Source organism: Rana temporaria, chromosome 2, assembly GCF_905171775.1.
Source record: "Rana temporaria chromosome 2, aRanTem1.1, whole genome shotgun sequence".
NCBI lineage: Eukaryota > Metazoa > Chordata > Amphibia > Anura > Ranidae > Rana > Rana temporaria.
The window spans coordinates 279,186,617-279,203,242 of NC_053490.1; the positions used below are offsets into that span (position 1 = coordinate 279,186,617).

Genomic DNA, 16,626 nt, shown 5'->3' on the forward strand with positions numbered 1-16,626 from the left:
TAGATTTACAAAGACCATATAATATGAGGTCAAACCCAAATACTTTAATTTGTATGCAATCAGTTAGGCTCTTGCACTACATAGTTAAAGGTGAATCTAAAGGGAATTGCATAAGAAAAATTATATGTCCAGCCTTAAGATACCCATAGATGCAAAGTGGTACTCTGAAGGCAGATCACTAGATGACCATGGCATAAACAAGCAAATATATGTTGCCCATGCTTTAATGTTTATGTAGACAGTCCCCTGGAAAATCCATCATGGACTTCTGATTCTTCTTAAATTGTTCAGCCAGGAGGTGTCTGTAGATGGTGTACATTTTAGACTATGGGGTTAATTTACTAAAATTGAAGAGTGCAAAATCTGTTGCAGCTCTGCATAGAAACCAGTCAGCTTCCAGGTTTTTCTTGTCGAAGCTTAATTGAACAAGCTGAAGCTAGAAGCTGATTGACTACCATGCACAGCTGTGCCAGATTTTGCACTCTACAGTTTTAGTAAATTATCCCCTTTGTATACCAGCTTATATTTTAAGTGCAAAAAAAAAGTTACACAGGTTTACAAACTGATGTTTCTAATTAGCCAAATAATTTAATTTAGTATTTAACATTGAGCTGGTAACTATACCTTAGACAGAAATACAGTACAATAATTTCACAATCTAGTGGCAACCATGCCATGGACATAAAGTGGGACAATTGGGAGGGCTGTATAGTGAATGTAAATGTTATTTTTTTATCTGACAAAACTACAAATGTTTAGAAAGATAAAAACCTCACCAAGGCAAAGTTGACACCACCATTACCTATTTTGATGTTTCAATTTAGTTGTTATTTTCTACACCATAAATCAGTGCAATGTAATTATATTTTTTAGTGTCCAACAAACTGTCCAGCTGGCCCTAAAGGACCCCAAGGACTGCAGGGAGTAAAGGTCAGTCTTTCTGTAAAATATAATTTTTCTCCATAAAAGTGTGCTTGTTTATTGATCTATATGTTTCAGCATTGCATTGTCAAAAGTTGCATTTACTCCTCTGCATGTGCAGTTATGTGAAATCTTTAGCCTTTTATTAATAAAAAGTTATAACGTGTCAAAGTGGCCCTAATAGACAGCTCTTTTTGTGCACAATGGCAAAATATTGGCAAACAGTCAATTTGTCATCTTTGCTTGCCAGTATTGTTGGGCGAATGGCCATTCGGGTGTTCAATATGTTGTTAAGGAGTGAGGCCAGTAAGCAGGCCATCCACGGTCTTAACAATGGATGAGTTGTCAGCTGTCAGCGGTAAAAAAAAACGGAGTGGGGTCCCCCCAGAATCTATACCAGGCCCTTATCCGAGCATGCAGCCTGGCAGGCCAGGAAAGAGGGGGGTGGGACAAGAGAGTGCCCTCCGAACCATGCCAGGCCACATGCACTCAACATTGGAGGGGGGTGGGTGCTTTGGGGCAGGGGGACAATTTGCCCCCTACCCCAAAGCACCTTGTTCCCAATGGTTGCAGGGGTCTGCGGAATCTGGAAGCTCCCTCTAACATGGGAGCCCCAGATCCCGCCCCCCCCATGTGAATGACTATGAGGTACATTGTATTCCCACTTATTCACCAAAAAAATATCAAAAAGAACCTTCTTCTTTCTCCGGAGTTCTTCGACCTCCGCCGATGCCGACCCACTGAAAATAAAAAAATGATCCTCCTCCAACACTGGGTCCCACCGATCTGTCCGATCCGAGGTCAGACATTTATTATATATCCATGGGGCATGGCCATCAGATGGCATCATCCAGGGACCCCATCCCCTTGTGAAGCCACAGATCCATCATGCCCGGGGCAGCAATGTCACAAGGGACGGAGTCTCCGAATGATGTTATCCGATGGTAACGCCCCATAGTTATATAAGAAATGTGCGACATCGGAGAGGACAGATTGGGGGGACCCAGCGTTGGAGGAGGATCATTTTTTTATCTTCACTGGGGTGGCAGTGGCAGCAGAGGAAGAAGAACACCAAAGAAAGAAGAACACTGGAGGAAGAACAAGAAGACCGGAGGAAGAACAAGAAGACCAGAGGAAGAAGCGGGAAAGAAGAAGATAGAGGAAGAAGACATTTTTAATAAAGGACTTGTCAAAAACTGTCTCTTGTCTTTTGTCACGCTACACTACTTTTTTTGGTGCATGGGTAGGGGTACAATGTACCCCATACTCATTCAAATGGGGTGGTGGGATACTTTCAGATTCTGATAAGCCCCCCGCCTGCAGACCTCCACAACCACCAGCCAGGGTTGTGGGGAAAAGGCCCTTGCTCTTCCCCCCTTTCCTGGCCTGCCAGGCTGTGTGCTCAGATAATGGTCTGGCATTGATTTTGGGGGGACCCCACGCCATTTTTTTAGTGATTTTTTTTTTTTTAGCCAGCAAATCTTTTTTTTTTACATTCCACTGTCAACAGGGAACTGACAGCTGATGACTCATCGGTTGTTGAGGACATGACAGCCAGCTTCCCAACCTGCTCCATAGTTACTGGCTATATACAGTGAATGTAAAGCAAAAAAAAATATGCAAAATGCAAATCGTGGCAAAAATGTGGAATAATTGCAGTAAAAAAACCACACAGAATGCACAGCAAAAAGCACTGCAAAAATGCTCAAAAGTAACATGCATAGATGTGAATCGAGCCTTATGGCCAATAACATATAAGCCTTCAAAATGGGCACTTTTGATTTTTCACATTTGGGTCCCATAGGGGTTTGATGTTCGGGCCTGAACTTTTGATATGTTCGGGAGTTCTGGTGCGAACCGAATGAGGGATGTTCAGTCCATCTCTACTTGCCAGCTGTGGAAAGTGAACTCACCAACTATGCCCTGTACACACAATTGGAATTTCCATTGGGATAAACTCCGACGGATTTTTCTGACGGAATTCCGTTCAAGCTGTCTTACATAAACACTGTCACACCAAATTCCAACCGTCCAACACGGGGTGACGTACAACACTACGACGAGCATGCGCCGACTTGATTCTGAGTATGCATGTTTTCTCCATCGGAGTTCCATACAGACGAACGGAATTTCCAATAGAATTTTTTTTCATCTGAAAAAGAGAGAACATGTTCTATTTCTAACTACGTCGGAATTTCGGATAGAAAAACTCAGATAGGGAAACACACGGTCGTAATATCAGATGAAAAAATATCGTCTGACTTTTTCTCGGAAATTCGGATCATGTGTACAAGGCATTAGTGTGCCTGATTACCAACAATAAATAAATAAGATGGCAGTTATCAAGACCTGGTCACAGAAGGTGAATTTGCCACGTAACGGTATTCTCTGCAAATATTTTTGAATAACGCTTAGGATGGGTACAAACAAATTTACAGAAACCTTTTGAATAGTGCTGTTTTGTTGTCAAAATATCTCATCTAAAGTTTTATACTCTCATGGATAGATTGATGGTATCTTCTTATGCCTTTGTTTCCTCAGGTAAATGTTTTCTATCATACATGTTAAACCATAGGAGCTAGGAAGAAATTGGATTATAATACAATATTCTTTTCTTTTAAGGGCCATAAAGGGCGTCCAGGTCCCCTTGGTGAGCCAGGACCACAAGGAAAAACTGTATGTATTTCCTAAGACTGATTATAATTTTTTTGTTAAATAAGTATATATAGTAAGAGACAAATAACCTTCTAAACAGCAATAGGTTTAGGGGAAATAACCTTAACATGTATCACACAAATGAAGCAAATCAACACTTGACATGAAGTCTGTCATTTGCATTTGCACAAATCAACCTATTCCTAAATGAATGTTCAAATGTTGCTTCCTCTATAAATACAATTCTTGTTAAAGGCACACAATTACACTACTGTAAGTTCTTAGATGACACCATAAGATTGTGCCCAATCTACGCCACCTCATGGCTTCGATCCTTTCAACTGAGCAAGCTGCCAAGATCAGATACACAGGCAGTGTAGCACTAACTGGATGCATCCAAATCGTATTGCACTAGGATGTAGATCTGCTCTAGTTACTGCCTACCATTTATTCTGTGGGTACCTGCACATGCACATACATTCACAAAAGTACTTGCATGTAAACTTGCACTGAAGGGTACACACAAATATGCACATAAACATCCATTTTATTGTACTGTATTTAAGTAGCTGTAACCAGGATATTACTGCAGCTAGCAGCTCAACTGAACTAGCAGCTCAAAGTGAAGGGTCTGGGAGTTGAACATACTGAAGCCTGCCTGGTGATTATAAGCATTTGACTGTAATTAAGGGAATAAGAAGTATTTCCTAAACACTGCTTTCATGGAAGTCAGCCTCCCTCTGTTCCTTTCTGTCAAGGGGCACAGTCTGTTATATTATGCCAAAACACTTCCAAGCCAACCAAGAAAAAAATGAAGAATAAAATTATATAAAGCCTAGCAATAGGGATCTCTGCACTAACAAAGGAATGGATCACCCTTGGACATGTAAAGAAAGTTATTGTTTCTAATATTAATTTCTAGTTTTATTTTCTCATAACTTCAGAAATTTGTATTGCAATATTAAAAACAATAAAAAAAATCTGTAAAATTAAAGCAACATTGTATATACCTTGGTTCAGTATACCTTTTTTTTCCAATTACAGGGCACAAAGGGAGATGTGGGCATTTCAGGGGAACAAGGAATTCCAGGACCTCCGGTAACGTACAACCACCCATTCTTACAAATAAATGTCAGCATAGCCTATATCACTATAGACTAGGATACAGGTAATAGTAGCATCTCATTCTTATGGTGTCCCCTATTTCAGTGTCATAGCACACAATGTGAAATAGGGAGCGCTAAGACTCACATTTAAAAACTGTGATGACAGTTTCCTTCCTCTGTTTATTGATTCTCACTACCTACATGTAGAAAAAAGGAGTATACAGAGACAATCGACCACTCTTGCCAAAATTACAGTCAACAGAGAATGTTGACTGAACTCTTTATAGTTCAGGAAATATCAAACTATCTTCTCTTGTTGGATAGTCTGACTCATTAAAGTGGTTGAAAACCCTCACCTATACCCAGTGAAGTAACTAGCATCAGGCTAAACACATAGATGAAACAAATCCTCTTACATAGGTTGTACCTATTTATTTGCAGCTATTTGACCTCTACATCAGTTAAAAATCCAGAATTTATACAGGATTTCTCAGCTCTAACAGCAGGGGTCGGGGAACTGAAGCCTCACAGTGCAGATCTCAGTGAAGACAGGTCTGAGCCCTGCTTGGATGAAATAGACACTCCCACCCCCTTACTGTAGATAGAGAACATGCAGAGCTATGGATATCAATCACAGGCTGTGTGCTGGAGCTCCCTCCACCAAAACACCTTTTTTATCTCATGGTGCCGGAAAACCTTTCAGAAGTTATACATACCGATAGCAGAGGAACAAGGTAGAAGAGAACAACCACACTCACGGCTTTGGATAGAGACTACACAGTATAGAAGGATGAGCTTTGTTCACATTTCATTGCTGAGGTTTACAACCACTTTAACTAGTAGTCCTGGCTATAATGGAAACTGCATGCTGCTTGCAATAGCACATCTGAATAGCAGTTCTTACAAAAGTAAGTTCATGACATGACAGGCAGAGCTTTTACAAAAAGAAAGACACAGAACATCTTTTTGTATGTATAGTCCTACATTAGCAATGTGTTTGATGGTTCATTTTATACAAAATGTTGCAGTCAAAAAAGTTGTTATGGAAATAGTAACATTTACTTGAAAAATGTTAATATAATATATATTGCTAAAAATGCATCATCCCCTTCCCTGCCATCTGCATTGAAATGGAAACAGAGCTTCATATAGCTTTCACTGATTTCACAAAAACAAATTGCTATATGCCAAGCAAAAAAAGACGTACTGTATATGGGGAGAAATAAGGAATCCTCAAAAGTATAGTTTATAAAAGGGGTTTAACGTTTTTTTCACAGTTTAAAGCATTTTTACCAGTATCATGCTCTTTCAAATACATTGAAAGTATGCAGTGTTAGTTGTAAAATGTACATCTTTATAAATGATGGGGTAAAGCTTGGTTTAAGTGTAACACCTAACTTGCATGTAACACTTGTGGTCAAATCTTCATTCTTTCACCTGAGAATCATAGCAAAAGTTAAGTAGTCTGTTCCCCCAAAGACACTTAACTGCTTTAGTTGCATAACTACATAAACTAACTACAGACAATTACAGTTAGCGCAACATGCTACTGTTACACCAGGGGTGGGCAATTATGGGCCACATGATAAACTGGGACTGTTTTAGAGGTACAAACCAATATGCTGCTCTTAATTATCACAGGTACTGTATATGGTACACATAACTGGACATGAAATCCCACTTAAAACAAATTTATAATACAAATCAAAGGATTCCCACATACCATTACATATGATGATATTATGTAATATGGTTAGCAAGCACCTCGTTGGACCAAACATACATAGGGTTAGCAGAGCAGCCTGTCTATGGGAACCCTATGAGAGTATTTATATATTCTCTCCATTGTTATATACAGTACATCCTTGGTGTGTGATGTCACCAAATAGGAAGTTAAGGTTGACTATTGGGAGTGTAGGTTCTGCCTCTTACTTGTAGGCTGGAGAGTGGGCCTTGGCAACACCCTTCCACATGCCCTCACCTTTTTTATATCCTTGTTGCTAACCTAACATGGTCCATCCCAGATATTTGAGGGGCAATGCGGTCCCTCCTACACAGCCAAAGTCGCTCAGAAAAGGCAGCGACTGCTGCCATGATGGCGAATTGAGGACCAACGATGGTGGAAGCATAGCTATCGCCATCTTGTTGACTGACCAGCCTAGATTCAGGGAACTCACACTCCTCACCCAGAGCCATAAAGCAGTATCACATGCTTGGGGGGCATGCCTGGGGCAATACAGTTAAGGTGCATCGTATAGGTGCATATGTAAATTCGGGAAAAAAAATAGCAGTCACCTTAAAAATAAAAGCAATGTAATTGTATTGCATGCACGACGTACCCTTATTTACATTTGATTTTCAATTCCCGATTGATCTCACACAGGCCAGCCAAATGGGGTTGTAAAATACTCAGGTCTGCACTAGACTAACAATAACTATAGCTATAGCTCCCAAAATCCATCCAGTACTGAATAGCCTAGGGTCACAATACCTGAAGAAACAATATATCACAACTCATTGTGTTTGTTCTTTAAACCAGAGAAATATATTTGTTCCTAGAATGCACTCGTAAGGTTCCTGGGGCTTCTCTCCAGTCCACAAGATGCCATCCCTGGGAACTTCAAAAACAGACCTTTTGTTTTTTGTAGTTTATAGTTATTATTAAACACTGGTTATTACAACATTGTTTTACTTGTAACATTATTATGTGCTTTAAAAATTGTTCTAAATATTATATTATTATTTGTGATACAGGGCCCTCAGGGAGTCCGTGGTTACCCAGGGATCGCTGGACCCAAAGGCGAAACTGTAAGTATCTATAAATGTGGACATTTGAGATAGATATTTAAAATGTTGTGGTCAGCTTGAAAAAGTATGATTTGTTATTAGTACATAAGGTATTATAATTGCATGTAGTGTACAGTATGTGTGCACCATAAGGACAATGTATGCATAAGCATTACAAAAAAATAATTACCATTTGCAATTTACATTCTCATTCTAATCCATCATGATTCTTGGCATCTACTGTGCTTAAAGACATATCTAAAAGGCAGGAAATCCCAGGTAGTACAGTAAGGGATAGGCTGCACCAAGGCTTAGATTTACAAACTGTGATGGCTTTTTTTCCCCCATTATCTGTTTTCCTCTTCTTGCTACCTCTGGACATTTATTGCTAAATTCAGCAAGAAAACTAGGGGGAATGGGTACAGGGATTATTGAGAGGATTCGAAAGCTCTTTATATTTTTAGGAAACATCAAACCATCTTCTCTTGTTTGGTGGTCTAAGCAGTAAAAAAGTAGTCCTGCCCATAAGGGAGACCACATGTTTCCTCCAATAGCACACTCTAGCAGCCATTCTCACTAAGATATGCACAACAGGAGAGGATTGTACAGAAGAAAGTATAATGAAATGTTATGACCTTGGATCACAGAAAGGCCTCTTGTATTCCTTTTGGATTTTCCCATTTAGTCATATATCAGCTATGTGTTTGATATTCTTTATGTTTGATATCAGTAGAGAGAAAGAGAGTGTGCCTGTGTAAAGATAGTGCATGCTTATCACAATAAGCTTTTACCTTTTGAAATTCACTTGCTTGTTCTAATCCTGTATTGAGTTGTATTTTAACTGTACTGTCTGCCCTCATGTTGTAAAGCGCTGCGCAAACTGTAGGCACTACATAAATCCTATATAATAATAATAATCTATCTTGATGCACAGTGTCTACTGTGCTTATAGACATATGTAAAAGGAAGGAAGATCCCAGGTAAACCAAGTAAGCAGTGTAACAATATGTACATTTTCATACTCTTCTGTAACTGTTATTCTAAAAGATGTTGTCTGAATTTCACAGGGACCAACAGGATATAAAGGGATGATTGGATCAGTTGGTGCAGCCGGGAAACCTGTAAGTTAATATAAAACTAAACACTTTCTTTATCATATTGGAAAGGTGTGTTAATAGCATAATTTAAAAGAGTATACAGTAGATAGTAGATTTATAAATGATTTTTCTTCAATCTGTCTTAAAACCCTAACCCCATCTAGTTTGCCAGTCAGTGTTCCACTGTTCATTCTATCTGTCGGAGTAGCACAGTAGTTCTGCACTGGTGGATTTGGTATCAGACTTATGATCCTCTGTAAACAAATTACTTTTCTTAAAGTGAACTCTGTGCTGTGCCAACTAAAATCTATTAAAACTATAAAGAATACTTATATTTAGCAGCTATATTTTAAACAATGATAACAACATGGAGAAATGTGCACATTACAAAAGTAAATTTGTAAAGTCTAATGCCGCGTACACACGGTCGGAATTTCCGGCAGAAAAAGTGCGATGGGAGCTTTTCATCAAATATTCCGACTGTGTGTATGCCCCATCTGACTTTTTCTGCCGAATTTCCGACGTACTTAGATAGAGAGCAGGTTCTCTATTTTTCCGTCTGAAATTCCGACGGCGTTTTTCCCGTTGTAATGTTCGGCCTTGTGTACGCAGCATAAGGTAGCTCTATTCACATTAAACCAAACGGAAACAAAAGCAAATGTAAATAAAATGTTGGTTTTTGTGCATAACAATAAAAAAATTCCCGTTGTGCATAAAGGCTTACACTTTATTTACACTTGTTTTTGTTTCCTTTTAGTTTAAAGTAAATAGCATTGTTTTGGACTTTACAAATTAGTTTTTGAGACGTGCACATTTTATTCTACTTTGTGACCCTATTCAGAAGGGAGTTCATCTGCGCAACATTAAATTTTATGCAGTCGGAAGTGACAGAGGTGAAATTCCCCATCGACTTAGTGCAGATTTCTTAGTCCTCATTACAGAATCCCCTAGGGAGCAGGAGCATTTAATTAAACTGCACTTAGGGTGGTTATTATCACTAATGAGCACAGCCTTGCAGAGCTTTCACTTCTCTATGTCTTTTTCAGGGTGAGGAGGGGCCAAAGGGGCCCCCAGGAGAGCCGGGAGAGAAAGGAGATAAGGTGAATAATATTTTTTTCCTATTTAATATTCAAATCAAATGGCTAAATTTGACATACATTAAAAGGTATGCTTGCTCTGCATTGTGTTCTATAAATGTGAAGTTTGTCTATAGTGAGATTAATTGGAAGAATTCTATTTACAAATAATTCTCATACATGCCAGCATGTTTGTACACTATGTTCTACATATACTGTGTTCTTATACTCACACCCTAATATGTACACTGATAGCAATACTATTTAGTCACTGTCAGTGTTTGGACCTCCGTGCAGGCTAAACAACCTAAGCCTTTTAAGAGCATTGTATCTTGCTTACGTTTTCTTAAAATACAAATGTGTTTAAGGGCTTTGTTCTTTTGGAAACCTAACTCCAATTATGTCAAAAGATCTCTTTCCCAAGCTCATTTTAGTGACAGAAAAAGTTAGTTCATATGAGGGAAGGCAAAGTCACATGTTTACACTAAGCTTAGCCCATGCCATCAACCAACAGAGCTTCTTATTCCTCAGATCAAGTAGAGGAATAGGAAATTGTTGATTCATATAAATTCATTTATCTCTTATCCTGTCAAAGTATAGAGGTGTTGTTATTAACATTATAAGTTCAGTTAGTTAGAGCCAAGGTTGTTGGGGCTAATTCTTGTGTGGGCCAGACATTAATATTTTTTATCTTTTGCCTTATATTATTTATTAATAGTATTTGTAATATACATGCCCTTTGCCCTAAAATAATTATAAACAATATTGGTAATATATGTCTCTTAACAAAGAAATACATAGAGCTTTTAAAGCCCTCTTAACAGTAGATTCTTTCATAGTTAAGTAACCCAACCACTGGTTGCATTCTGGCAACTAGCAGGGAACAAAAGGTAAGAAAATAGCATTAATGGTGCTTATAGTGGGTCCCAGGAATCCATTAGTGCCCAGTCATTAATGAGGTCTCTGGCATTGTATTATATTGCCATGCCACTGTCAAACAGAACTGTGGTTAATAAAGTCTTTTGAAACCTGCAAGAAGAATATCTGTAAAAAAATAAAAAATCCTATTGTCTTTGCTGATTACAAGCACCAATGTACAGGATATTCACAGATTCAGTCTCCAAAGGTCTCAATGGGTCCCTTTACACTTAAGCTCTTCTTGTGTAAATGCTCCAAGCATTTTGATAGAAAGGACTGTACATTTACAGTATACATAATGTATGGCAAAAATTACATTTGTTTGTGTAAAATGTGTATCGCCAGTTGAGCCAACATTATATGTACACATTAATTTTCAATAATCTTATAATTATCTAACCAACAAAATATTGTTTCAGGGGTCCCGAGGTGTCATTGGACAAATGGGAGCAATGGGTCCTAAGGGAAACCATGTAAGTTTTAATTTTGGGGTTTTAATGATATATACAAATGAATGTATCAGTTTTGCTACAAAAAAATGTAAGAGGCAAGAAATTGAAATGAAAGCCAAAGTAGGAAAGGGTTAGTGGGTGATGGGAAATGGGAAGAGTATTATGGATGCAGTTAAAATAACAATTATATATTTTTTAACTTACTTCACTCAAGAACTTAATTCTGTGCTAAATGATGAAACCATGCATCAATTACCGTAACTGTTCTTGCTTGGAACCAGGAGGCTCAGAAATATGATAGATGTCTTCTTCTGTCTTTCATAGCACCTTAGATGTATCAACAATTTCATTTATTATTAGATAATAGGTCAACCATAGTCTTTTTTACTTTGTTTATATCCTAATTTTTACTGTGGATTATACATAGCCTTCCATACATTTTGGGCAGTTCCCAATATAGAATTGGTATCAGCTGGCCCTGGAGGGATTGGAACATTATCACAGGAATATATTTGTATATATTTCCTGTTTGCCCATTCAGTTAAGCACTTTGTTAAGAAATGTAGCTTTAACTAAAGGATTGTGAATAGGCTGAAGCTAGATGGTTTCCATTTCTGCTTTTGATGCCATCACTTGATGTGTAAAAGACTTTCTCGTTGTATTATTTGAGTTTCAACAGATGATTATAGTACTTGCAGGCCTATTTGAACCTTAACAATAAATAATCATCACTCTTTCTCATCTGAATGAATGTTCATTTGTTAGTTTTTATTCAGAGTAAGGTGTTTATCTTGTTTTGGAGCCACCAGTTATTAACCATCACATAGTTTCCTTGTCTAAATAGGCTTGGCCCACATTCACAGTCATGTTTCTAGATTAGCAAAAATATAGATCAATTGGTGATATGTAGCAATATTTACCGATGAACATCTTTATAAAAAAAAATTGAAATTATAATTTTTAAAAAGTGTTGTTTCCTTTTATATAGTCTTACATTTTTTGTCATTTAGGGTCTCCCTGGCATTGATGGCAAAGATGGAACTCCTGGTGTTAACGGAGTAAAGGTAAGTACCTCATTTGTTCTACTATTCTATGCCATGCAGCCTGTTTATTTCCATGCTTGTATATTAATTCATGTTTCTGTCTTGTCTAGGGTAGCACTGGGCAAAATGGCATCCCTGGTTCACCTGGTCATCAAGGCTTAGCTGTAAGTATTTAACTGCTAAATAAATAACTGTAAAAAATAGAAAACTTCTTTCAAAATAGAGGTCTTGTCAAGTCAATTGCTTTCAAGTGACTCTAGTTGGAAGAAGTTAACCTGATACAGATTGTTGGTTATGGATGGTAGCAATTTGATAAGCTACCGGTTAACCTTGTATTAACTTTTGAGGCAATATTGATGAGATCTAACCACAGGAGAAGTCAGCTTTGTCCCAAACTTGGAACCCCACCCTTCTTCTTACTGCAGGAGTCTAAAGTTCTCCTTTAGTATTTTCTTTTGTGTAACGTTAATGTAAAATCCAGTATAGAAGAGGCAGCGAGCTAATGGGCATGGTGGATAGAGTTGGATCAAGTGCATTTATAATCATTTTGGATATACTATTCAGTTTAAGGGCTTATTCAAATGGCTAGAAAAAAACCACTGCATTTAGACGCATATTATCTGCATTAAAGTAACGTTCTTGCTGGCAGAGCTAGAGCTCAAGGAAATAGTCATAAAAAGCACTGCATTTAGGCGCATATTTTCTGCATAAGATCCTGCAGAAAGTACACGCCTAAAGTACTCACATTTATGCACATTTATTCAGATCTATGTGTATAAAATCTGCAGCTGTGTCCTACTTTTTTTTGTGCCTAACTGAACGCAGTGCACAGTTGTAGATGCAACTGTGTTTATGGACTCATTGATTACCATAGCGCTGCATATAGATGCATACAAAACTATCTGTTGTACCCTTTTAAATGCACCATTTTTTTCTGACCATGTGAATGAACCCTGTGAATATGGGCTCATTGATTACTATAGTGCTGCAATTAGATGTGTACAAAACTATCTCCTGTATCCATTTAAAAGCGGTGTTCTGCCCATGTGAATGAGCCCTAAGAAAGCCAATGCTTAAATGCTGATCCCCTGGTTAGGATACCCATCCCGGTGATAAGAAAAATGCATGCAGCAAGTAAAGTTAAAAGGAAGACAGAACTCTTAAACCGCGTGTAAAAAAGCCATTGGACCAGCATGTTTCTAAAGGATTTTAGCAGTGGTGATATAGTTTGCCTTTAAGAGCCAAGACAATATGAGAAAGTAGGAACATGACTCCAGATAAGTCCACACTTAAATGCCACAATGGTAAACAGTAGTGCGGGCTCAGTTTGTAACTGTGAAGATATGAACAACAATTGGACAGCTGCACATCCTAGAAATTGCAGATTTATAGCAAATGTTCCATAGCAAAATGTACAATATTTGTTAAACCTCTAAGGCCGCGTACACACGATCGGTCCATCCGATGAAAATGGTCTGATGGACCGTTTTTCATTGGTTAACCAATGAAGCCTACACACCATCGGTTATAAAAACAATTGTGTCAGAACGCGGTGACGTAAAACACAACGACGTGGTGAAAAAAGTTCAAGGCTTCCAAGCATACGTCGACTTGATTCTGAGCATGCATGGATTTTTAACCGATGGATGTGCCTACAAACGATCGTTTTTTTTTCTATCGGTTAGGTATCAATCGGTTAAATTTAAAACAAGATTGCTTTTTTTTAACCTAATCGATAAATAACAGATGGGGCCTACACACGATCGGTTTGGTCCGATGAAAACTGTCCATCAGACCGCTCTCATCGTTTTGACCGATCGTGTGTACGCGGCATTAGGGTATTATGTTGAGCCTGTTTAATTTATTTATTGTTTTATTTACTGTAGACACAATTAAAAGCTTACAATATCTTCTATATACAGAAGATTGTGCATGCTATTATATAACTCCTAAGTACAAATTTATGTTTAACATCAAATGATTATTAATATCCCTAAGTCTAATATATGTATTCAGTTTAGGTACACAAAAGCTTAGTGGAGTATTACTTTAATCACCTATTTCTGTTGAAAATAGTGTTTGGCCACTAATGGAATCTTTTCCCAGTACTCACTGATGCATTAATGAGACAGGATGCATTTATTAGCAATCTATTTTAAATGTCATGTACAAATCCTGATTTTCTTTTTTTTTTTGCAGGGGTTACCTGGACAACCAGGCACCAAAGGAGGTTTTGGTCAAAAGGTATGTATTTGATAGAATTATTTAACTTGACCATATTGATATAGTAATAATGGATTTTGTGATCATTCTTTATGTAACTCAATGTATTCTCAGAGGTGTTTATAGCTTTTATGCTGCTTGAAGGGAAGTGTGAAATTGCTTCCAACACAGTTAGGATCAGACTTTGTACATAATAATTAAACAGTGTAAGAAACACAACATTAATCAGCTATGGTTGTAAGAAGGGAATTGCAGGGTTACTTTCCACACAAACAAATATTCAGTTTAAGCAGTCCAACTTACTGCTGTAAAAAGAAACATTTTGTTCTATCTTCTCACACATATTACAATCTAATGAGCTAGTGAAAAAAATCCAGGTCATATAGACACTTTCATTCACCCTCGTCCAGTTTTTCATTTTTAATTGGATCTTTTATGACTTCACATATATTGAACTCTAACGTAACTCATGTGGCCATCTGAAAAGAAACATACTGAAAAGCAGATACATTTTATTACTAAACTTTTCTTTTGGAAAAACTGGTTGTTTGGCTTTTACTCTAATCCAGAGGGTTTAGTACATTCTGAGGCCAGTACTCTGGCAATGAGATAATGTAATAAGTAAATATGACTAACCACATTTACATATGTATTAATACAAATATTACAAACAAAAATGTTTCTTAACCAGCAGTGAACACTGGGCAAACTACACATGCCCAAAAAACGTCATATGTAGTATGCCCTGTCCTTCAGCCCCACTGCAGCACCACCCTCGCACTTGCTGACTGTCAAAATGGTAGCCTGGAATAGCTGAGTACATATAGCAGTTGTAGAAGCTTCTGCTGTCAAATCTGCCACAGTGTTTGTAAACACTGTTCAGGTGCTAGATCAAGGGATATAAAGTCACATTGTTTCTTTTGTATATACTGGTTTATTCCTATATGCAAAATAAAAGGGAAGAGTTTTGCTCTGCCCATGATGTTCCTTAAAGTGATTGTAGATTCTTTTTTTTTTTTAAACAAACATGTTTATACTTACCTGTTCTGTGCAATGGAATTGCACAGAGTGGCCCCAAACCTAATTTTCTTGGTCCCCCACTGATGCTCCTGGCTTCCTCATCACTGTCTTTAATTGACAGCATGCAAGGGAGCCAATGACTACCTCAGCAAAGCCTGTAAGACCAGGAAGTGAGGGGAGAGAAGAGCTGCAGATGGGCACAGCCAGGTCTGAATCTAGATTGCCTAATGTGGGGTTACAGTGAAACATAGAGGGGGGGTAAGAGGATAGGTTATCAGCAGGGCAGTGTACAGGGGTTCATTAGGGTAGAGGATGAGGTTAGTCAGTAGCAAGTGACGTACAGTTCAAAAGCCAGTAGTAGACGAGGCAGAGTTCGGGTTCATTCAAGAATAAAATAGGGAAAAGAACAATGCTGAAAATGTGCATAATATGTGTATTACCGACTCAACTTGATAATTGGTTGGGTTCCCAAAGCCAGAGTATGTATGTAGAAAAAAGGAAACAAGCCAAACAGGTTTGCAAGAGGTGTCCAAAGGTCGCATGCGCCCCAAGATGGCTATAAATGTGGGTCAACACAAAATTGTGAACTTACTTAAAATGTTGATTTCTGGGGGGAACTTTTTGTAAAAATGCATTTACATTTTGTGAACCGGAAAAAAAAAATTGACAGTGTCTCTTTACTGGACTTTTAGGCTGCATTCACACCAGACTGTATCGCTTTTTAGGCCTTTTTTCGGGCGTTTAAAAAAAAATTGCAGATTTTTTACAAGCTTTTTCAAAGTGTTAATGAAGTGTATTACAAGCGTTTTCACAGCTTGATGCATTTTTTTTGGGCCAAATTAAGCACTAGGGATGAGGGGAGAAGAAATTTGGGGTGAAGGGATGCTATTTGAGCGTTTTTTCAGGCGTTTTCTGAAGCGTTTCTATTGAAGTCTATGAGACCAAAAATACTTGTAATCTGCCAAAAAAGAAGCTTCAGGCGTTTTGCTTCAAGCGACTAAACGCTCATATGTGAACAGGTGCCATTGAAATGAATGGGATTTTGCTTGTTGGGCGTTTTGGAACTTTTGAGATTGTGTTTTACGAGCGTTTTATGAGCTGAAAATGCTCAGGTGTGAATGCAGCTTTATAAGTTTTTATGTTATTTATGTCATCAGTTTTCAGGAGCACTTATATTTGGTTCATCCTTGAAAACTATTTTCAAAGATGATGCACACGAAGGGCAAAATTAGAACTAAAATTTCCGATGAACACCCACATACACTGCGGCACAGAAACTTAAGGCCCTAAAACACATATTTAAAATACAGGTTATAAATAACATACTT

General features: G+C 37.9%; 1 protein-coding gene across 1 annotated transcript in view; it reads left to right on the plus strand.

The window, feature by feature from the left end:
* The window catches only part of COL9A2 (collagen type IX alpha 2 chain), a 92,832-nt gene that overhangs the window by 54,648 nt on the left and 21,558 nt on the right, over nt 1-16,626 (plus strand). The window contains exons 11-20 of the mRNA XM_040337100.1: nt 874-930; nt 3,544-3,597; nt 4,621-4,674; nt 7,437-7,490; nt 8,537-8,590; nt 9,613-9,666; nt 10,980-11,033; nt 12,023-12,076; nt 12,166-12,219; nt 14,255-14,299. Coding sequence (XP_040193034.1) covers nt 874-930; nt 3,544-3,597; nt 4,621-4,674; nt 7,437-7,490; nt 8,537-8,590; nt 9,613-9,666; nt 10,980-11,033; nt 12,023-12,076; nt 12,166-12,219; nt 14,255-14,299 — 534 coding nt within the window. The remainder of the gene's footprint in view (nt 1-873; nt 931-3,543; nt 3,598-4,620; nt 4,675-7,436; nt 7,491-8,536; nt 8,591-9,612; nt 9,667-10,979; nt 11,034-12,022; nt 12,077-12,165; nt 12,220-14,254; nt 14,300-16,626) is intronic.